Source organism: Hyaena hyaena, unplaced genomic scaffold (assembly GCF_003009895.1).
Source record: "Hyaena hyaena isolate Hyena2069 unplaced genomic scaffold, ASM300989v1 scaffold_615, whole genome shotgun sequence".
NCBI lineage: Eukaryota > Metazoa > Chordata > Mammalia > Carnivora > Hyaenidae > Hyaena > Hyaena hyaena.
In genome coordinates, this window is record NW_024081248.1 from 12927 (window position 1) to 37885 (window position 24959).

Genomic DNA, 24959 nt, shown 5'->3' on the forward strand with positions numbered 1-24959 from the left:
ACACAAAAATTTTTTTCCAAAGTCTTACAACTGATAAGTGGTAAAGCTAGGATTCGAAACAGGCAATTTGGCCATATGTCCTATGATCTTAACCACCTATGCTCTTAATTATTACACATGGATGAGGTCTAATTATTTAGTAATGTGAACAAGGCTCTGACTAGACTTAATATATTTACTTTTTTCTACTTACTGTATCATATCCCTATGCATTTGAATTATTTGTGTGGTAATCATTTCTCACATGTAAAAATAGTACCTTGTTAGATGTCTAATTAAACAGAACTTATTTACTTTTAATTTTTTTAATGTTTATTTTTGAACACACACACGCACACAGAGTGGTGAGTGGGGGGAGGGGCAGAGAGAAAGGGAGATACAGAATTAGGCTCCAAGTTGTTAGCACTGAGCCCGACATGGGACTCGAACTCACAAGCCGTGAGATAATGACCTGAGCCAAAGTCGGACACTCAACCGGCTGAGCCACCCAGGCACCCCTAAACAGAATTTATTTTTATTTCTCTGAATTTATATATATCCTGTCATGGCCCATGAGGAATACCATAGAATGCCCCAAAAAATCTGAAAATATAGGAAAAATCATAGGTTTATTCTTTTTTTCCTTCAGTTTAACAATCGAATCCATTGCCTCAAATTTAGAGGTCTGTCAACCAAAAGGGTATCTGAAGCTGAAGAAAAACACTTTACGCCTATCACTTGAAAATAAAACTAGTGTATTATTTGAAAATAAGTTTATCCTATATTTCCAGACTTTGGACACCCTGTAAACTTTATTATCTAACATACTACTCTTCTATTGACACAGTGTTATACCCAAAGTCCCTTAGCCTCAGTTCTCCCTAGTACAAGTAACCCTCTGTATCATTCCAACCCACTTTCCAAAACTGCCTTTTTGCAATGTAAAACCTGAAAACACTGCTGTTCCCTGAGACTGTAGTTCTAATTTTAAGAGGTTCATTTGAAACAATTTTAATTTGAAAAAAATTAAATTGGAAAACAAACTTCAAAAGGTAGAATGCTTTAAATATAATCATAAACATTTCCCAGAAATTAAGAGTAGTAATTGTTTCCCTCCCCTAATGTTTATCAAGTTTCTTGAGATAAAAATATCTAGCAATACCTCTTATCAATTTATTATGAAAAAGCAATTGTAAATTCTGATGATGATAATTGCTTTACATTTGTTGAGAGCATACTAAATGGCAGGACTTTACATGCCTTACCATATTTAATCCTTATCACATGTATATGAAGTATATACATTATACTTGAGGAAACTGTCACAAGAGGTTATATAGCTCATGCAAGATAGCACAAAGTTACATAGTGGTGAGTTGAAATTCAGACCCAAATTCCAACAACTACTCTGTATCGCTTCCCATTATTTGATCAAAAAAAAAAAAAAGGCATAAACAATACAAAAAACACGGCTGGACTTTAAAAGGCAACAGTAATAACATGGTTTTAAATTGTTTTCCCCTTAGGGAGCCTGGGTGGCTCAGTTGGTTAAGTGTCCAACTCTTGATTTCAGCTAAGGTCCTGATCTCATGATCTTATGGATTCAAGCCCCACATGGGGTCCATGCTGACAGTGCAGAGCTACTTGGGATTCTCCCACTCCTCCCCTCTTTCTGCCACTCCCGTGGTTGCTCTCTCTGTCCTTCTCAAAATAAGATTTTAAAAACAAAATAAAGTAAAATAAAGTATATATTATTTTAAAAATAAATTATTTTCTCCTTAAATGAGATTAATATTTGTGAAAAATATTTCATTTATTCTTACAAAAGAATAGTGCTGTGGTTATTACTAAATCCAAATAAAACATATAATTTATTCAATCATATGAAAATATCATAATTGAAATGATCTGTGGGGGGCACCTGGGTGGTTCAGTTAGTTAAGTGTCTGACTCTTGATTTCAGTTCAGATCATGATCTCACAGTTTGCTGAGTTTGAACCCCACATAATGCTCTGTGCTGACCATGTGAAGCCTGCTTGGGATTCTCTCTCGCCCTCTCTTTCTCTGTCCTTCCTCTGCACCTGCTCTCTCTCAAAATAAATAAACTTAAAAAAATGATCTGTGGAATATCTTCTTAATTTTGAAAATCTATTTCCTAGGCATGGTAGAGTCTCCTCCATTTTCTCTTAGCTTATTCTCCCTGATAGCTAAAAAACTATTTTCAGGGGTGCCTGGGTGGCTCAGTCGGTTAAGCGTCCGACTTCGGCTCAGGTCATGATCTCACGGTTCGCGGGTTCGAGCCCTGCATTGGGCTCTGTGCTGACAGCCAGCTCAGAGCCTGGAGCATGCTTCGGATTCTGTGTCTTCTTCTCTTTCTGACCTTCCCCTGCTCACGCTGTCTCTCTCTCTCTCTCAGAAATAAATAAAAAACATTAAAAAAATTTAAAAAAACTATTTTCAATTCATGTAATTTGATAATGATAATAATATTACTTTTCCTGTTTTTAAAAAAGTTAATTATCTTTAATCTTTGCTGTGAAAACAAAACAGTTTTGAAAAGTCATCTGTTGCAATATATTCTGTTTGAGGCAAATCATGAATATTATCAGAAAACTTTGGCTAATAAGTAGTCATATTTACTGGGTTCTTTGTGTACTATACAGTATTCCTAATAAATCCAAAATACCATCCCTGTTTCACTTGAAAACCTCCTCATGTGTTGCAGATTCACCCACTAAAGAACCTTTACCAGTTCCTTGATAACTTTTACTTTTAAAAAATCATATTTAAAAAGTCATTTATTTTAAAAAGCTCCACTTGGTGGAGGATGTTGAAAATGGGGAAGAGTATGTGTGTGTAGGGGCAGGAGCTTTATGAGAAATCTCTGTACCTTCTGCTAAGTTTTATTTTGAACCCAAAACTGCTCTAAAAAATAAAGTCTATTTAAAATAAAGCCCCCAAAAGCTCCACTGAGTTTCCCAAAACACCACCACTTTCTGATCTTTGGTTCCTTATACTCTACGTGTCTTACATTTATTTCCACACTTCATGCTATAGGTTTCCTATTTCATAGCTTCAGATAACTCTCTCCTACCCCTATCATCTCCTATCACAAACAATGTAAAATCAGCTTTATGATCACTTTGTACAGTTTAATACAACTACAAAGAGAATGAGAACATTTTTTAGACTCAAACAGTGACTTTAACGTGTTTAAGGCAACTACCATGTGTGTAAAATGATAGCCCTTCATACAATAGAACATAGAATAACTCTAGAATGCTCCAGACTAGAATCAAAACAGGGATTAATTTTAGGTAAAATGGTTGCTCACCTGTGGTATAATTTATAAATGAATTTACAATTTGTAAAATAATTTTTATTATGAAATTAATAAATCTCCATTTTAGATAATTTTTAAAATATAGGTAAACAAGAAATACATTATTCTTCATATTATTACTAATGCCAGGATATTCTTATTAATCAGAGAGCAACTGAAAAGTTTTGCTCAGTAATTCTCTTTATTTCAATCAAACCATCTTTTATTTCTTCTACTCAAACTATAAACTTAGTCATAAATACTTTAGCTAACAGTTTAAAGCAGCATTTTCATCTTTATACATTGTTTCACCTTTATACATTGTTTAACCTTTATACATGACACACAAATCTACCCATTAGCAAAGGTATGTCTAATTGTCAGTATACCACTGGTATTTGCATAGCTTTCTTTTGCTTCAAGAAAGCATACTAGCATGTGGCATGCAAGTCAGTGACTGAGATGTGGATAAAGCAATAAACCTTGAGTTCAAATGTATATACAAAAATAAATATGTTACATGTAAACTCTGGTACTAGTTATGGGTTATGACACATTTCCAACTGATCTCAAAGTGACAGTGTGCCTAGACACAGTGGCTGGGAAGTACTGGTTTAACATACTATTAGTTCTAAAAGGAAATCTTAAAATCTTCACATAACTTAAAAACAAATGGAAACAGCATTTTCAAAGCAATGTTAAGTCAACAGCTTTAAGAAATTAAGGTTATCTAGTAAGGTTAATATATTTGCTAAATCGCATAAAACTGGTTATTTATAAAATGCACTCACCATTTGTTCATTAGAATTCCCCAATGACTGAAGTTCATATTGAATAGGTTGCCCATTTTGGTCCACTAGATGAAACTGTTCTGTAGAAAGAGTCTGTGTCTGAGTCAGGGCCCCTGGTATATTCTGTGATGTGAGTGAATTATCTACTTCATGAGAGGTGATGGGTAAAATTCTAGGAGAACCATTTTGTCCAAAGGAAGGATCCCTGGAGTCCATACAGGTTAGATGCTTTTGCAAAGAGAAAAACATCACTTGGGTGTTGGTAAAACAATGTCACAATTAAAAAAATTTTTTTCTAAAAATTTTATTTTTAAGTAATCTCTACACCCAATGCTGGGCTTGAACTAACAACCCTGATATCAAGAGTCACATGCTCTATCCACTGAGCCAGCCAGTTGCCCCTAATGTCACAATTAAAAAAACAAAACAACAACAACAACAGAATGTTGATCAGCCACTGTGGAAAACAGTAAGGAGGTTCCTCAAAAAATTAAAAATAGAACTACGCCATGATCCAGTAATCACACTACTGGGTATTTACTCCAAAAATAAAAGAACACTAATTCAAAAGGACACATGCACCCCCATATTTATAGTAGCCTTATTTACAATAAACTGTGGAAACAGTCCAAGTGTCCATCGACTGATGAATGGGTAAAGAAGATATGCTATATATCCACAATGGAATATTATTCAGGCATAAAATGACTGAAATTCTGCCATTTGCAACAATATAGGTAGAGCTAGAGCGAATAATGCTAAGAGAAATAAGTCAGAGAAAAACAAATACCACATGATTTCATATATATGCGGAATTTAAGAAACAAAACGAATGAGCAAAGGGAGAAAGGGAGAAGGAAGCGGGGGGAAAGAGAGAAACCTAGAAATAGACTCTTAATAAATAGAGAGCTGATGGTTATCAGAGGCGAGGAGTATGGGTGGATGAGTTAAATAGGAGATGGGGATTAAGGAGTGCACTGGTCGTGATGAGCAGTGGGTGATGTATGAAATTCTTGAATCACTAAACTGTACATCTGAAACTAATATAACACATATTAGTTATATGTTATATGTATGTCTGTATATGTTATATGTATATATATGTATGTTATATGTATATATAGTTAACATGTATGTTAACTATACTGAAACTTAAAGTAAAATAGCATGTTATAACAAAAATAGAAAGATTCATTTTTCAGTTAATTATCCTCTTTACTTTCTGTAAGAGTTGCCAATTCACACAGACTAACATAGACAGAAAGTAGTTCTTAGGTGAAATTGTTGATTTTTATATTTTGTTTCAATTTTACTGAAATAAAGTTATCCATGGGAGCACAACTTGAAATGATGATATGTAATTCAATATACAGATTTTTCTTTATGAATGTTACTTTAAGTAAAGCTCTAAATTATAATATTAAATATATGACAGAAAGGTGGATGTGTTAATAGTCATGAATACATTAAATATGACACTATTTCTTACCCATTAAAAAGTTGTTAAATGTAATGGGAAAAAATTCCCAGTTGAATTCCTACCTCAAATACCTGAGAATCGTTTTTTGATTCTTCAGAATCATTATGGTTGACTCTTAATGAATCATTAGACTCTTCCATCCCGATATATTCAATTCCATCTTCTATTATTTAATAGCTGAAAAATTTTAAATATCTGATTAAAGCACTTAACATTTTTATGGAATGTTTGTCTTAAATAAATCTCTCATTTCCCCTATGGTGTTACCCCATACAATTTAGGTTAAATCATTTCCATTCTTTGGATTATGAAAATAAACATTTCATTAAATGATTTGTCAAGGCACCAGAATACATTCAAGGCAAAGATTACCATTATGTAGTTCCCTCATCCTACCCTTCCCTCATCCTACCACATAATTACACTCATGTGCTGTTTTATAAGATTGTTGTTATGTGACAGGTACTGTTCACCCTTTCAAATACTACTAAAATTCTCATGTTACAAAGACTTAATACAAATAAAGGTTCTTTTTTTTAATGTTTTTTTTTTAAATTTACTTTTGAGAGAGAGAGAGAGAGAGAGACAGCATGAACAGGGGAGGGTCAGAGAGAGAGGGACACACAGAATCTGAAACAGGCTCCAGGCTCTGAGCTAGCTGTGAGCACAGAGCCCGATGCGGGGCTTGAACCCACAATCGGTGAGATCATGACCTGAGCCGAAGTCAGACACTTAACCGACTAAGCCACCCAGGAGCCCCCAAATAAAGGTTCTTAATTTTATGAATTGGGAATGTACTACTGTAGCGTTAGATAATTTTAGAAAAACTGAGGGCTGATGGGGGTGAGGAAGAGGGAAAGGGGGCTGATGGGCATGGAGGAGGGCACTTGTGGGGATGAGCACTGGGTGTTAAATGGAAACCAACTTGACAATAAACTATTTTAAAAAAAGATAATTTTAGAAAAGATGTTTTGGTGTAAACAGAGATTATATACACACAGCTCTTACCATATTATACATCATACCACTTAATATTGGCTTGACAAGCTTTGAAAATGAAGAAATATATATTCCAAAAATTCTGGGTCACTTAGGCATAATACAGTGGTTAACACTGGTGACAATTTTGTCTCTACACACACACACACACACACACACACACACACACACACTACTGTCCCCTGAGGACATTGGGCAATGTCTGGAAACATTCTTGGTTGTCAAAATGGACAGGGGAGTGCTACTAGAATATAATGGGGAGAAGCCAGGAGTACTGCTAAATATCTTACAATACACTGGAGAGCCCCTACAACAAAGATGTCAGTAGTGCTCAGATTCAGAAACCCTGGCCTAATATATTATAGTGAATACTGGATTCTGTATTAGCTAAAAGGAATGATGTTTTAAGCCTCAATATCGGAGTAAGGACAAAAATGAAACTAGTGAAGACAATCACTGAAAAATTTATAATATAAAATAAACTACATCTTTTTAAGAACCCACACATTTTTGGTTTTTTTTTAATTTTTTTTAATTTTTATTTTTTATTTTTTTTTAATATTTTTATTTATTTTTAGGAGAGAGAGAGACAGCGTGAGCAGGGGAGGGTCAGAGAGAGAGGGAGTCACGGACTGAAACAGGCTCCAGGCTCTGAGCTGGCAGTCAGCACAGAGCCCAACGCGGGGCTCGAACCCACGGACCGCAAGATCATGACCCAAGTGAAAGTCGGACGCTTAACCGACTAAGCCACCCAGGCGCCCCAATTTTTTTTAATTTTTAAATTTTAATTAATTTTTTTTTTTTTTTACTTTTGAGAGAGAGAGAGCACAAGCTGGGGAGAGGCAGAGAGAGAGGAAGACACAGAATACAAAGCAGGCTCCAGGCTCTAAGCTGTCAGCACAGAGCCAGACACCAGGCTTGAACTTGTGAACTGCGAGATCATGACCTGAGCCAAAGTCGGACGCTTAACCAACTGAGGCACCCAGGAGTCCCTAATTTTACTTTTCATAAGATAGCATAAACTATTTTTTAAACATCTTGAAAATTAAATTTTCTTTTTTAAAAAGTCTATTTATTTATTTTGAGAGAGGTAAAGCATGAGTGGGGGGAGAAGCAGAGAGATAGAAGGGGGGCGGGGGAGAGAGAGAAAATCCCAAGCAGGCTCTGCACTGTCAGCACAGAGCGCAATGTGGAGCTGGAATTCATGACCTGAGCTGAAGTCAGATGCTTAACTGACTGAGTCACCCAAGTACCCCAAAAGTTCTGATTTTAAATGTTTAGTTATTTTTGAAAGAAAGAGAGAGAGAGCAAGTGGGGGAGGAGTAAAGAGAGAGGGAGAGAGAATTTCAAGCAGGCTCCACACTGTCAGCTCAGATTCCAATGTAGGGCTTGATCCCACAAAATATGAGATGGATTATGACCTGAGCGGAAATCAAAGAGTTTGAAGCTCTAAGCCACCAGGTGACCCCTCAAAATTTGTTAATTTTTTTATTACATTTATTTCTTTTGAGTGAGAAAGACAGTGTGTGAGCCGGGGAGGGGTAGAGAGAGAGGGAGACACAGAATCCAAAGCAGGCTCCAGGCTCTGAGCTGTCAGCACAGAGCCCGATGTGGGGCTCAAACCCATAAACTGTGAGATCATGACCTGAGCCAAAGTCGGATACTTAACCAACTAAGCCACCTATGTACCCCTTAAGATTTTATTTTTAAATTAACATGCATTAAATTGAACTTTTCTTTTTCTATTTATTTTCTTGGTGTGTAGTTCTATGGATTTTAACACATGTAACCACCATAACCAGCAGGATATATAATAATTCAATCATCCTAAACCCTAATTTAAAATTATACCTGTGGGGCACCTGGGTGATTCAGTCAATTCGTGGGTTGGAGCTCTGAGCTGGACTCCATGCTGACAGTGTGGAGCCTGTTTAGAATTCTCTCTCTGCACCCCACTCCCACACACACTCTCTCTCTCTCCTCGAGTAAACAAAAACTTTTTAAAAATGTTCTCTTTAAAAACAAAGACAAATTTATACCTTGCAGTTGAGACTTGTTGGTATATATTTGAACACAGTGAAAACTTATTTCTGTGATAGCATCCACATATGTATTGTAAAATTAAACATTTGAGAAAATCTACAAGGTTTGTCATTTCATATTTCCAAAATATTATAAATAGTTCCACTCAAATATAAAATGTAATAGGCTAAAAATCAGTCTTATTTTTAATATATAACTACAAAATATCTAAAATTGCTTCTCTTAAGATTTTAAATTATGACATGTTCTAATTTAACTCATTACAAAAATTTCAAAAACTTGTAATTACCTCTCAAGTAAGAGCAATCTTATAATGTTCTGGTTCTGTTTTGAATTTTTTACATGATATACATAAAACTTTGGAATAATATGTTTTATAGATGGTTTAAAAAATAAAAAGAAAGCTCCACCAATGGCAATATGACAGATTAGATAATAGAAGGCTCTCTTGCTAGAAAACAAAAAAATACAAAGTTGATCTAAAACAAAGTATTTTGTGCTACAGGCAGCTACTACAGGAAGTAACAAAAATCAAAGGTCACTCCCTCTCCTCCCTTATGCCCCTTCCCTCTCCAAAACAAAAAGCAAAAGCTGTGAGCTAAAACCCAAGTGATAAGTATAAGCAAAGAGGAAAATTTCTGCAGGAGCAGTGCTAATAAACAGGTTTTATGGCTGGGAAACCCAAGCTTAGATAAGCAGCTCCTAGGGAAGGAGAACTTAAAAACTCCCAGAATAGGACTGGGAACCTGAAAGGTCTTGAGACAATAGTTTAGCCTGGCTTCTAGTACAAACAAATAGAGCTATTATTTGGAGGAACACAAACCCAATTAAAGCATTAGTTTCTTTTCACATTAATATTAAATATAAGCTTATCATCAGAGTGCCAAAACCACCAGACACTCCCTATAGACTTCAAGTATTGGGACCATCTAATAGTGAATATAAAGTTATCATTTAATGTTCAAAGAAATAAACATGAGTGAATCACAGGAATAAACAGACAACAAGAGACTGTAAAGTTTAATCTGAAAGAGAATCAAATAGAACTTTCAGAAATAAAAAATGTAAGTTGAGTACATTAAATAGAAGGTTAGATACAGAAGAAAGAACTACTAAACTAGAAGGCAGATTTTTAAAAAATTACTCAGAAAGCAATATAGGAAATACAGAAGATAAAAACAGAAGAGACTTAAAACTAGGAAAAATAGAATAAGAATAGCATATTTATCATTGAAGTCTCCAAAGAACAGAAAAGAGAAAATGGGTCAGAGAATATTTGAAGGAATAGTGACTATCAATTTTTCAAAACTGAATACATGAATCCACAGATGAAGCACAAAATGTACCAAAAGAAATCCATACCCAGTGTAGTGAAGACACAAAATTTTAAAAAGAAGGCAAATCTAAAACGTAGCCAGAGAGATAGAGTGCCTGGGTGGCTCTGTTAATTAGGTGTCCAACTTTGGCTCAGATCATGATCTCACGGTTCATTGAGTTCGAGCCCTGCATGGGGCTCTGTGCTGAGAGCTAGGAGCCTGGAGCCTGCTTCGGATTCTATGTCTGTCTGTCTGTCTCTCTCCCTCTCTCTTTCTCTCTGCCCCTCTCTGCTCTCTCTCTCATAAATAAACATTAAAAAAAAATTAAAATGCAGCCAGAGAGATAGGATCACCCACAGAGTACTGACGAGTACTGACTTAAATAGAAAGCAGACTACTCAGTAGCAACAATGGTAGAAGTCATGGGAATTAAAAAAAAAAAAAAAGCAATTATCAGTATATGATTATATATGTTCAAAACTATTTTTTCACAAAATAAGGGAAGAGAAAGATACTTTAAGATTAAAAAAAAAAAAAAAACTGAGAGAAGGGGCACCTGGTGGCTCAAGTCAGTTAAGTGTTCTACTTCAGCTCAGGTCATGATTTCACGATTCCTGGGTTCAAGCTTGGCCATCAGACTCTGTGCTGACAGCTCAGAGCCTGGAGCCTGCTTCGGGTTCTGTTTCTTCCTCTCTCTCCCTGCCCCTTCCTTGCTTGTGCTCTGCCTCTTGCTCTCAAAAATAAATAAAACATTTTTTAAAAAAGAAAAATTAAAAAAACTAAGAGTTTATAACAAGTATCCTAGATGTAAGAAATTTCTAAAGAATACAAATAACAAAAATGATACGAGAAGGAAGTCCTAAGATGTCAGAATACTGGTAAACTAGTAAATTAATAACTCTGAAAAATCTAAATAAACACTGTCTATATAAATAACAATAATATTATTACAATTCTGTGTATGTGTGCTTTAAGAATAGAAATAAAATACTAAAGAACAAAATAAAATATATGTAGAACTAAATAAAATATATGTAATTGAGGAGGGGGTGATGACAGATAAACACAGTATATCAAAACTTATGGAATGCAGGGAAAACAGTGCTCAGAGGGAAATTTAAAGCAGTAATGCTTGTATAAAAAATGAAAAAATAATTTAAAAAAGGGGAAAAATCTCAAAATCTAAAAGTAGGCTCTCCAAAAATATTGACAAAATTTGACAAACTTTTACCTAGACTGACCAAAAAAAAAAAAGAAGAAGAAGAAGAAGGAGGAGGATACAAATAATGAAAAGCAGAAATCAAAATGGGGGGACATTACTATAAAACCTTACAGAAATTAAAAAGATTATGAGAAAATACTAAGAACAGAAGTATTACTACCTCTATTTGCATATGGTCTCATGTACAGAAAATCCTGAAAAATCCACAAAAACACTACCAGAGTTAATAAATTCAACAAAGTCACAGTATATAAGATCAAGATGCAAAACTCAGTTGTGTTTTTTATATACCAGCAATGAACAATCCAAAAATGAAATTAAGAAAACTGTTCATTTGCAATTGCATTGATAAGAATAAAATACTTATGAATAAATTTAAGGAAGTGTAAGGCTTGTTTACTAACACTAAAAAATATTGCTGAAAAAAATTAAAGAAGATCTAAATAAATGGAAAGACATACTGTGTTTCTGCAATTAGAAGACATGAATATTGTTAAAACGGTAATACTTCCCAAAGTAATCTATAGATTGAAGGGCGCCTGGGTGGCTCAGTCGGTTAAGCGTCTGACTTCAGCTCAGGTCATGATCTCATGGTTCGTGGGTTTGAGTCCCGTGTCGGGCTCTGTGCTGACAGCTAGCTCAGAGCCTGGAGCCTGCTTCGGATTCTTTATCTCCCTCTCTTTCTGACCCTCCCCTGCTCATGCTGCCTCTCTCTCTCTCTCAGAAATAAATAAAATATTAAAAAAAATTTTAGATTGAATGCAATCTTTATCAAAATCCTAGTGCCCTTTTTCTGAGTCGTGGAAAAGCCAAATTCACACAGAATTACAAGGAACCCAAATTGTCATAATAATCTTGAAAAAGAACAAAATTGGAAGACTCATTTTCAGAGTTTCAAAACTTACTACAAAGCTACAGTGCTCAAGAGAACGTGGTACTGACTTACAGGTAAACATGGAGATCAATGGAATAGAATTGAGAGTCCATAAATACACTCAAAACATCTATAGTCAAAAAATTTCAACAATGAGAAATGAATAGTCTTCTTCAACAATTGGTACTGGGACAAATCAATATGCACATGCAAAATAATGAAGATGAATCCTTACCTCATAGTATATATAAAAAATAACCAAAATTAGATCAATAACCTAAATATAAGAGTTAAAACCATAAAATTCTTAGAAGAAAAAGGTAAATCTTCATGACCTTGGATTTGGCAATGGTTCCTTAGATGTAACACCAAAAAACTAGAATCAAAAGAAAAATAAATTGGACACTTATCAAAATAAAAACTCTTGTGCAAAGGACACCATGACAAGAATGAAAAGACAACCCACAGATGGGAGAAAATATGTGCAAATCAAGTATCTAGTAAGGTCCAGAATATATAAAGAATACGTAAAGAACTCCTACAACTAGCCTATAACTCAAAATAAAACAACCAACAATACCCCTGTTAAAAAAAGTGCAAAGGAGTTGAATAGATATTCTCCAAAAAAGACAAAAATGGCCAACAAACATATTAAAAAGATATTTTTTAATGTTTGTTTATTTCTGAGAGAGAGAAACAGAGTGCAAGCAGGGAAGGGACAGAGAGGGGGGCAGGCACAGAATCAGAAGCAGGCTCTCAGCTCTGAGCTGTCAGCATAGAGCCTGATGTAGGGCTCAAACTCACAGACTGGGAGATATGACTTGAGCAGAAGTCGGATGCTTAACCGACTGGGTGGCTCAGTAGGTTAATCGTCCTTGAGTCATGATCTTGTGGTTCATGGGTTCAAGCCTTACATCAGGCTTGCTTGCTGACAGCTTAGAGCCCACTTCAGATCTTCTGTCCCCTTCTCTCTCTGCCCCTTCCCCATGCTTCCCCCCCATGCTTCCCCCATGCTTGCTCTCCCTCTTTCTCAAAAATAAATAAACATTTAAAAAAAAGATGTTTATGGTCACTAGCCATCAGGATTATGCAAATCAAAGCAACAATGAGATACCAGTTGATACCCACTAGGATAACTATATTAATTTTATTGTATTGTATTGTATTTGAGAGAGAGAGAAAATGTGTAGAAGTAGGGGAGAGGGGCAGAGGGGGGCTCTGTTTCTTTCAAATGAATAAATGTTAAAAAATGAAAAGGGACACCTGGGTGGCTCAGTTGGTTAAGCATCCAACTTTGGCTCAGGTCATGATCTCATAGTTCATGGGTTCGAGCCCTGCATGGGGTTCTGTGCTGACAGCTAGCTCAGAGCCTGGAGCCTGCTTCAGATTCTGTATCTCCCTCTCTCTCTGACCCTGCCCTGCTCACGCAGTCTCTTGCTCTCTCAGAAATAAATAAAAACATTTAAAAAAATTTTTAATGAAAAAAAAAGAATCAAAAGTGGAAACTACTCTAATGAAAAAAAAATCAAAAGTGGAAACAGCTCTAATTTTCATCAGCTGATGAATAAACAAAATATGCTATATCCATATAAACGGTAGTCAGCCATAAAAAGGAATGAATTACTGATACATGCTAAAATATAGATGAACCTCAAAAACATTATACTAAGTGATAGAAGTCAGACACAAACAAACTGTCATACATTACATGATTCCATTTATATAAAATATCAGAATGGGTAAATCCATCCAAACAGAAAGCAGGTTGGTGGATGCCAAAGGCCTGGGGGTGGGGGAGAATAGGGAAAAACTGCCAATTAGGCACAAGGATTTATTTTGGGTTGATGAAAATATTTTGGAATGAGATAGAGGTGGTATTTACACAATACTGTGAAGGTAGAAAATGCCACTAAATTGTTCATCTAAAAATGATTAATTTTAAGTTTTATGAATTTCACCTCAGCTTTTTACATTTATTACCAAAAAGAAAAAAATATATACATATGTAAGTATATACGTGTATGTGTGTGTGTGTGTGTGTTATGTGTGTATGGCAGTCAGGAAAATATGAATATGGATTAGAGATTTACTAAAAAAATTTTTGGTGTATTTTTAGCGGTATATGTGAATGATATTGTAGATGAAATTGTGTCATGTGATGATGTCCAGGATTTGATATCGTCTCATCTTCTCTCTCTGTGCCTGCTACTGACCTTGATTTTCTCTTGTGCGGTCTTATGTGGCATGCCTCCCCTCCTCTCTGGAACTGTGAGTGATAAACTATCTTAATTTTCAGTGGCAGTCATCTCCTGATATGTTGATCTCACCATATCTAAAGAGAAAAAAAGGCTATTTTAAAACAATCATAAACATATAAATATTAAAACCTTAAATAAAATCTCAGTGAAAAAAATCCAGCAATATATAATAAAAATAATGCATCTCATCAAATGAAGGATGTCATTGGCTTTTAGTAAATCCAGTGTGGAAACTAAGTTTAGAGTAGAATTTCGTGTAAATACAGTATGATACCAACTGCATAAAATAGCACAATGGAATAAAAAATATAAAAATTTTAGGGCTAAAGTTAACAAAATATATGCAAGATCTATGCACTGAAGACTACAAAACCTAGATGGGAGAAATTAAAGAAGACCTAAAAGGATGAAAGTTACATACTGTGTTTATGGAATGTATGACTCAATATTGTTAAAATAACCATACTGATCTAAAATCAGTTGCCTACAATCCCAATCCCAGTAGGACTTTTTTTTAATTGACAAACTGATTCTAAAATTCATATGAAAAGTCAAAGGTTAAGATAGTCAAAACAGCTTTGGAAAAGAGCAACAGAATTGGAATTCTACCTGATTTCAAGACTTGTGATGAAGCTAGAATACCCAAGATAGTATGGTATTAAAGACAGACAAATATGGGTGCCTGGGTGGCTCAGTTGGTTGGGCGGCCAACTTTAGCTCAGGTCATGATCTTGCGGTTTTTGAGTTTGAGCTCACAAAGCTGTGTTGACAGCTCAGAGCCTGGAGCCTGCTTTGGATTCTGTGTCTCCCTCTCTCTCTGCCCCTCCCCTGCTCACACTCTGTCTCTCAAAAATAAATCTTAAACTTTTTAAAAATATAAAAAAAAAAAAGACAGACAAGTAGATCAATGGGATAGAAGAATCCAGAAACAGACCTCCATGTATATAGTCAATTGCTTTCTGATAAAGATCCCAAGGTATTTAAGAGAAAAGAACAGTCTTTTCAACAAATGCAGCTAAAACAATAGCTATATGCAAAACAATAAACCTTGACCCTTACCTCAAATCATATAAAAAAATTAACTTGAAACAGATCATGGCTTGTAAGACTATAAAACTTCTAGAAGAAAACATATGAGAAAATCTTTATGACCACGGGTTTAACGAAGATATCTTTTTTTTTTTTAAGTTTTTTTACTTATTTTTGAGAGAGACAGAGACAGAGAATCCCAAGCAGGCTCTGTACTGACAGATGTGGGGCTTGAACCCACGAACCACGAGACCATGACCTTAGCCGAGATCAAGAGTTGGACACCTAACCAACCAAGCCACCCAGGTGCCTGGATTTGGCAAAGATATCTTAAAAATGACTCAAAAAGCATGAACTATAAGTCTACAAATTGGACTTCATCAAAACTTCATTAAAAACTTTTGCTCATGACAGTTTGGGAGAAAATATTTGCAAAACATATGCCTGATAAAGGAATTTATATCCCAACTCTGTAAAGAGCTGTTCCAACCTAATTATAAAACAACAACCCAATAAAAAGTGGCCAAAATATTTGAATTAAACACTTTACTAAAGAAGATATACAGCTAGCTAGAGAAAGGCAAATACCACACGACTTTTCTTATATGTGGAATTAGAAGATACAAACTTCCAGTTATACAACAAGTCACACACACACAAAAAGTCATGAGGATAAAAAGTACAGCACAAAGAATATAGTCATTAATATTGTAATAACTTTTTATTTATGATGACAGATGGTACCTACATTTATCACAGTAAGCATTTCACAGTGCTTTTGTTAAATTACTAGGCTATACACCTGAAACTGCTATTGTATGTCAACTATACTTTAAAAAAATAAGCTATTAAGCCACAAAAGATAAGAAGAAACCTTAAACGCATACTGATAAGTGAAAGAAGCCACTCTGAAAAGGCTATAGACTATATGATTCTAAATATATGACATTTAAAAAAATTTTTTTAAGTTTATTTATTTTGAGAGAAAAAGCACATGAGCAGGGGAAGGGCAGAGAGGGAGGGAAAGAAAGAATCCCAAGCAGGCTCTGCACTGTCAGTCCAATATGGGGCTTGAACTCACAAACCTTGAGATCATGACCTTAGCCAAAATCAAGAGTAGGATGTTCAAATGACTGAACCACCCAGGTACCCCAAATATATGACATTCTTGAAAAGGCAAAACTATGGACACAGTAACATCAACAGTTGCCAGAGGTTGAGAGATTTTCATTGTGATGAAACAATTCTGATGGTGGATACACAACATTTTGAAGTGGATTTTGTCAAAATCTGTAAAACTATACAACACAAATAGCAAACCTTAATGAAAACTAGACTTCTGTTCATAATAATGTGTCAATATTGGTTCATTAACTTTATGAAATAGATCACTCTAAAGGTGCCTGGCTGGCTCAATTGGTGGAGCATGAAACTCTTGATTTCAGGGTTGTGAGTTCAAGTCCCCCAAAACAAATAAATATTTTAAAAAAAGAAAGAAATGTACCACCCTAATATAAAATGTTAACAACAGAGACAACTGTGTGCTAGCAGGCAAAGGAAAGAAGTGGGGGGTATAAGAATATGGAATCTTTGTATTCTCTGCTTGATTTTTCTCTAAATCTGAAACTATGAAAAAAAAAAAGTCCTTTAGTTAAAAAAAAAAAAAGCAGAATCACTGTAAAGTCAATAACAAATAACAGTACATGAATTCCAAAATTATCTTGAAACTTTATGTTAAGTTACCACAATTTGGACAATGTTGGAATTAGGATATATAAGAAAATATATTATTTTTTCATTAAAATTTTAATAAAAATTTAGAGGGGCACCTGGGTGGCTCGGTCAGTTAAGCGGCTCTCTTCAGATTCTATATCTTCCTCTCTCTCTGACCCTCCCCTGATCACACTGTCTCTATCTCTATCTCAAAAATAAATAAAACATTAAAAAAAAACAAATAACTTAGAGAATTTTGTCAATAAAACTGTATAAGATAGTTGAACTATTCTGTATTTATATCGCATGAGTTTCAATTTCAGCTTTATGCTTGTCAAATTAGTTAACCACTCTAAGCTTTAGTTTTCCCATCTGCAAAATGGAAATAATATTCATCTACTTCACAGGGCTGTTATAAAGATTAAATAAAATAATGTATGCAAAGGATATCATGCAGTTCCCAATACACTGCTCAGTGTTCAATAATTTTTAGGGAAGCCTGAGTGGCTCAGTCGGTTAAGCATCTGACTTCAGCTTAGGTCCTGATCACACAGTTCGTATTTCGAGTCCTGCATCCAGCTCTGTGCTGACAGCTCAGAGCCTGGAGCCTGCTTCGGATTCTGTCTCCCTCTTCCTCAGTCCCTCCCCTGCTCGTGCTCTGTCTCTCTCTCTCAAATGAATAAACATTAAAAAATCAATAAATAAATAGTTTTTACTGCCTATAATTATGCAAATAAAGGCCAAAATTTCACCTATCTAAATATAAACTCAGTGGTTCTTTTTTTAATGTTTTTTTTTTAACCTCATTTTGAGAGAGAGAAAGAAAGGGTGTACATGCATATATGCAAGCAGGGAGGGGCAGATTGGGAGAGAAAGAATCCCAGGCTTTGTGCTTTCAGCGGGGAGTCCAATGCAGGGCTTGAGCCCTGGAACTGCAAGATCATGACCTGAGCCGAAATCAAGAGTTGGACAGAGCAACCTAGGTATCCCAAATCCATTAGTTCTTTAGGGCAAAAATCTGCTAAACATCAGTCATCTAATTGATGTAATCAAAACTTATCTGGGTTTAGTATGAAACTTTTTAAGTTTTTTTTTTTAATTTTTTTTAATTTTTTTTAATGTTTTATTTATTTCTAGGAGAGAGAGAGAGAGACAGCGTGAGCAGGGGAGGGTCAGAGAGAGAGGGANAGAGAGAGAGAGACAGCGTGAGCAGGGGAGGGTCAGAGAGAGAGGGAGTCACAGACTCTGAAACAGGCTCCAGGCTCTGGGCTGGCAGTCAGCACAGAGCCCGACGCGGGGCTCGAACCCACAAACTGCGAGATCATGACCTAAGCGAAAGTTGGACGCTCAACCGACTAAGCCACCCAGGCGCCCCTTAAGTTTTATTTTTGAGAGAGAGAACATGAGCAGGGGAAGAACAGAGAGAGAGAGGGGAAGCAAAGATTTGAAGCGGGCTCTGCACTGACAGCAGTGAGCCAATGCAGGGCTTTAACTCACAAACTATGAGATGATAACCTAAACCAATATCGGATGCTCAAACAACTGAGCTACCCAGGTGCCCCAATATTAAACTTTTAAATACACTTGTTTATACAGACTTTGAAAATTTTTAAAAATTTACACTTTTAGATACCTAATAGACTCTCATTTCAGTATTATTTAGTTTAAAAATTTATACATTTCGTAAATATAGTAGAGTACACGGAGTCAGTCTAGATTTGATTAAAAAAAAATATCCAAACTGAACTTTTCTAAACTTCAATTTCTAGTTCTTTAAAACGAAGAGTCAGTATTGGTGATCCTTAAGATCCCAACCAGTTCTAAGATTTTAACAGTTGATTAAACTGATAATGTTTAAAATTCATTTATTGTTTACTGATTGACTTTCAAGGTACAGAATAGAAAAAAAAAGAATACTATTCAAAAAAAATTCTTATAAAGTTAGATTCAACTGAAAATGAAGTCCTACTGAGAGATGTATTAAAACTGAAATAACTGCTGTCCAGAAAACAATTTAATTTTTTAAAGCAAATTAAATATACTGAAATATTTACTGGCTAAACATGATAACATCAATATTAAGAAATATTTTTAAGTTTTTTGAGTTTAAATATAAAGCACTGTCAGTGACAAAATAGATGAAGATTATGAATTTGTCATAGCAATAAAATTTGTTGAATGCTTATTATACTTAATAATTACTAGCTAGGATTATTAATAATCACTCTACTATTCTGTGATGTAAAACCTATTATCACCATTTTACAGAAATTGAGGCTCACTGCTCAAGGTTATAAGGTTATCAATTATTAAGCACTATGCTAAGTGTTTTCTGTCATTTTATATAATCCTTTCAACAACCCTGTGATTCAGTTACTTGGTCCAATTTACATGTACGGAAAAAAGACTCAGGCAATTAAGTAACTTCCCCAAGAGTACAAATACATTAAGTGCCTGAGCATGGACTCAAGCCTACAGGTGCTAACCCAAAAGCCCACTCTATTATTACAATAGGAACTCTTTCAAGGTAACAAACTCCCTCCTTCCTTCATTGGTCATGGCTTTCAATCTTTTTCCTTTTTTCTAATAGATTAGCAAATTCTAGATGCTAAAAGAAATTCTTTGTTCATTATTGTTCTCAACTTTTCCTGGTTGAAATTCAATTAGAGTAAGTCCCTAAAGCTCCAAAGCCCTCCTGCAAATATTCTAAACATCTCTGATCCCATGAAAAAGCTAGACTTCTAATCTTGCAGGCACCGCAGTCACTGAGAAAACATTCTGCAAACAGATTCAAAAGTGGAGCTTGGGAAGAAGTGCAAAGTGCAAATAGTTTAGGGGAAAGAATTCTAAAAACTTACTCCCAGTTTCCTAATAGCTGCCCTGATCCCATTACAAAGTATCCCTATTAGCCTAAACTATTTTTCATTTTATTTACTTTCTCTTACCCTAGCTGAAATTTTCATTGGAATTAATAAGCATTTTCTCTTAAAAAGAAAAAACTGTGGACAGAGTATTAGTCATAAACAAATTTGTGTAAATTTATATAAGGCAGCTTTTTTTCCTTTAAGAAAAGTTAAGAACAGCTTCTCTGCAAAGGTTAATTTGGAGATGAGAAAGCAAGTACACTTTAAGCTCAGAACATGTAAAAGCGACTTGGCAAAGGCCTGAGCGAAATGCTGCAATGAAAAGGACAGGATGGTGGTGGGGATGGATGTTCTTAACAGAGGAACACTGTCAAACATAAACCACCTACTTCAGGACTTTGCTCACACTGGGTTTTGCCAAAGATAATTTCTTTTTCTACTGTCTTTTGGGAATTCAAAACTCAAGATTTTCCTTTCAGGATGTATGTTTACACGAGAGGTTAAATAAGTTTTTTTTGTGTTACATTGGGAAAATACTAAAGTAGTTTCTATATGGAAAAATGGGTTTCAGTATCTATTTACTAACGTACTATTGAACCAGAGGTTGAAAGTACATTTCTATGTTACAGATATCCTTTTCAAAAGACAAAATTTGACTGAAGTAAAAAGTATTACTCCTTCCTTCCTTAATTGCTCCATCACTTTGCATTATACTTTTCAATGCTGACAATTGCAGGGTGACTTATTTTCTCATCTAATCTCAAAGTCAGTACATGCTAGAAATTATTATCCATAGCTTTCAATAAACTATGTCAAAGTGAAGTTTTTAAGGATGAAGATACCAAGTAGCTAGGTATAAAATGCTTTCTTCCAACTGGTAAACACAAATAGAATGAAGACCCAAATAGAAAGTGCAATTTGAGTTTTCATTAATATGTGACTGGTAAAAACTTTTATAGAGCTGTTACTTTCAATTAAGTTGAAAATAAAGGTGTTACCTTCAGGCAATATCTCAAGCTTAAACTCAGGTCTCAAGCATTCTACTATTCCCAGAAATACCCTTTCTTGTCCACTGAAGTTCTTCCTTTTGGGGGCACTAAATCATAATAGGCTTCATTTGTGTGAGAGATATAATTATGTCTTCACAGCAGCATTTTTTCTGTAATGAGAAGGTATTCAATGTATATTTTCTTTTCCAACACATAAAGAAAACTACTCGATTTTGCTATGCAGGTTTTACTATAAAAGAGCTGTTACCAACACAGTACAGAACCATCAACTGGCTCAGCTGAAGAAAACTAAAGATCAGGACTGACTTTACAGATAACAGCATGTGTCCAGGGATAGGTGACTTAACCTGTGATTCAGCTTCCTTATCTAAAATTAGGGATTTGGACGAAGGTTTTGTTTTAACTCACATTCTATACCTACTACTAAAACAAAGACCTCCCTAGGAAATTGCATTTCTCCCATGAAATATTTACTAACAGGGCACTTTCTGGAACCATAAAAGCTTGAGAATAAAGGTTCCCCTCCTCAAACTACACCCTCTGTAAAATCATGGAATTGATTTGACAAGGTGAGTTCTTAAGCAAGTAGTATTGGGATTACATTAAAAAAAAAAAAACCAAAAACAAAAAGATGAAAATATTACATGTGTACACAGTTAATGACTGGAATTCACAGCACACACTAAAGCATTACATTTTGCTAGCAAGTGGCTTTCTAGCATGTTTCACATCATGTTAGAAAAGTGGATTTTACCTTATATCAAAAGCAAAGATTAGGAAGAAACTGTTAAATTACAAGTTTGATGCTTTATAGGGAAAAAAGAAATTTTATTGTTTATAAATATTGAATGCATGGCAGAAAGGAAAAGACTGACTATTCAGACTGCAGTCACTCATAAATCTGTGGACCTTATTTGGGCTATTGTTGCTTTGATTTTGTTCAACAGCAATTTTATTCAAAACATTAGAGGTAATTCTGTCTTAATATCTGATTATTTTGCTGAGTTTCCTCTACAGACTTTTATGTAGTAAAATGAATCTGTTAAAACCAATGACCTCAGAGTAAATTCCCAAACAGACTAACGGAAGGATGAAACCAATTTTAGTCTTAAAAGATCCTCCTAATTCTAGGTACCTTGTTAGTATCCTAAGACTTAAAGGATCTTGAAATATATTCAATATCAGTGCCAGATCTCATAACTTATTAACATCTAAAAAAGTTGCTCAAAAGTACTTTTGAAAATAAAATTACTCTTATCTTTTAAAGTAAACGACACAATGTTCCTTTTATGATGTATACAAAATTACTATGAATCAGTGGTGTCAAAATTTAAATCAAGACTCCTAGTTCACAAATATTTGACAGAACAATTTATTTTCTTAAAGGTGGGTTTGGAAAGTTATAATGTATTAAGTCAAAGTTTTGAATATATATAAATATAAACAATAACCTATTTTAACTTTTCACTTAAACAAATTTAAAGCTAGTGTTCACAATGTCTCTTTTATCTAAGGTTTGCCCTCTTTTATAAACTTCCCTATAATCTTGGTTTCTACTCACTTCTTACCCTGTAACTACATACCTTTTTTGACCTCTATGCTTTTTGACATCGAAACCTATACAGATTATTTCATTTAATCCTCACAATAAGAGGTGGATCTTTAACTCTATAGAGAAAAAAGCCAAAGCTGTCAAGTAACTTGCCTAAAATCACAGAAAGCATTAGAGCTCAAATTCAAAACTAAGTTGGAAAAAAACCCAAAAAACAAATTGCACTGCAAAGTCCATACATAGTCTTCAGATCATACCATACCATGCCATTATATGTAGAAAAAAAGAAACCTATAATAGACACATATCTTCCAAGCTGTGATTTTCCAGATAATAATATGTCTTCACAAGGACCACAGTAAATGAATCATGTAGGAAATCAAGAACAAAAAGCTTGAAGTTAATGTTCTAAGAAAAACACTCAAAGTAAAAGCATTAACTACCCTAAGTACTTACTACATGGAGGAAACACCAAATATGATATGAGTCACTACTGACAAAACACCAAACCCACCAGAGTGGAGGTTTAGTTGCTTTGAGAACATTTATAGTTTTCCTTAACCAAAGGAAGGTCTCAAATGAAAACATGTATTTTAGTGAATTCAACATTTCTGCTTGCCAAACTGAAGTTTTGTCTTATTAAGCATATATTTAGGTTCTGTATCTTACTGGTCATATTTTTCAAGTAAAATTAAGACCAATCTGTACTATCAGGTATTGTACTTTCTAATTTTGATAAATTTCAAATTAACAATCACTAAAATTTATTAATCTAACTATATGTTTTCTGCTGCTGTTGTTCTTAAGATTTTTTTTTTATCTAACCTTTACACCCGACCTGAGGCTCCAACATACAACCTACAACGTATAACACGGAGATCAAGTGCTGCATGCTTCATCAATGGAGCTGGCCCCGCTCCCCTGTATGTTCCTAAAAGACATTTTAATCAATGATACTTTATCGACAGTAAAAAAACTATCTGAACAAGAACCTAATTATGTGAAGCTTATTTCAGGTCTTATGAATTTTAATTCAGGGCAGTTTTACTGCTGTAACTCAAAAATCACTTATAATGAAAGGAGAATGTTTAAAACTGCCCAATTTCTTTCCACGACTACCAGATTCAGAAAATATGAATAGCAATACTTAAGAAAGTGTTTCAAGCTTCAAGTGATCTAACTTAAGGCATACCATTCTCACCGTTACAATGAATCACATGGTTGAATGACCACAGTTCCTATTTGCAAGCTAGGACTTCAGCACAGAGGGTTTCTTTTTATTTCTCTAACCACAAGACTATTCTCTCTTATTAACACTGGCAAAAGTTCTAGTCAAACTGACTTCTAAATGATCATGATGGTAAGAATAGCTAACATTTACGATGGGGCACTTAATTCTCACAGTGACCCAAGTCACTGTGGCTGAGACATTCAGGTTCGAGAGCCCGCATTCTAAAAAGGTGAGTGAACTGAAAATAGTCCTACTTTCAATATCATTGCTTCCCGATAAAAGATTATTCTTCGCTTACAATTGTGTACTTTCTCACAGTCTATGGTTGATTTAAATACCAGGTGTCTACTGAATTTTAGCGTATCTTCAAGCAACGTGCTCTGCCCACAAATTCTGCAATCCAGTTTTGCCTGATTCTAAACTGCTCTCTCTTGAAGTCCCCCTCTAAGGAGCTTTTATGGCGAAGTGACTTTGAGATCTGGATAATATCCCTCCATCCATCCTCCCACAGCGAAACAACTAAATTCAATTAGAGTAACTCTTCCGACCACTGAGAGTAAGACAGGCCTTTGGGTAAATTCAACACCAAAAGTCAAAAAGCGTAGTCTAATAATGTGCGGGAGGACGCCTTTCCCCTTCTAACCAGGATAAAATGGGGCTCATAAAGAGACAAAAAAAAAAAAACCCAACTAAAAATTGGGGCTCCTGGCTGCGCGAAGGACCACACACGGCGCTCCCGCCCAAGCGTACGGGCACTTCTCCGCGGCGGTAGCGCGTCCTGGGGCTCAGCAACCCTCCTCCAGACACCTAACCTCCACCTTCTCCAGTCCGCTTTCCCGAGGCCCGCGAGAGCGGTCCTAGGAGAGGGGTAGTAGGCCTCATGGTGTGGGACCCAGAAAAGGCCCAGAGGCTGGGCGCGAAAGGCGCCACCCGGGCCCGGTTTGGGGCGGGGGCCGGCGGTTGCTCAGGGAGCAGGCGGGTCAGGAGGTGACGGAAGGAGGAGGGAGGAGGAAAGAAATGGGGGTTGGGAGGTAGCGTCCAGTCCGTGGGCGCAGACAGCTCGGCCAAACCTCCGGCTCCCCTAGTCCCGCCGCCTCCGAGAGCCCTACAGGGCGAGGAGGGAAGTCCACAAAGTGCCGGAGCAGAGGGGAGAAAATTCAAAACGAGTCTACTCAACCTCGTCTTGGCTCCGAGGCCCTGCCATGGAGACCAGCACAATGCGCAGGCGCATCCTTCTGAGAACGCGCAGCGCAGTACTATGACACGAGACCACAAT

At 35.6% G+C, this 24959-nt stretch overlaps 1 protein-coding gene across 4 annotated transcripts in view; it reads right to left on the reverse strand.

The window, feature by feature from the left end:
• The window catches only part of CARF (calcium responsive transcription factor), a 37077-nt gene extending 12171 nt beyond the window's left edge, over positions 1 to 24906 (reverse strand). For 2 of the 4 annotated variants that reach the window (XM_039257398.1, XM_039257401.1), the window contains exons 1-5: positions 24861 to 24906; positions 20889 to 21049; positions 14240 to 14358; positions 5635 to 5749; positions 4093 to 4320 (exon numbers count right to left, since the gene is read on the reverse strand). In XM_039257398.1, the coding sequence (XP_039113329.1) occupies positions 4093 to 4320; positions 5635 to 5712 (306 nt within the window). In that variant the 5' untranslated portion in view covers positions 5713 to 5749; positions 14240 to 14358; positions 20889 to 21049; positions 24861 to 24906. Of the gene's footprint in view, positions 1 to 4092; positions 4321 to 5634; positions 5750 to 14239; positions 14359 to 20888; positions 21050 to 24373; positions 24573 to 24860 lie in introns of those variants that run through there. The other 2 variants (XM_039257399.1, XM_039257400.1) reach the window with 2 other exon arrangements.
• Between the last annotated feature and the right edge of the window lie 53 nt (positions 24907 to 24959).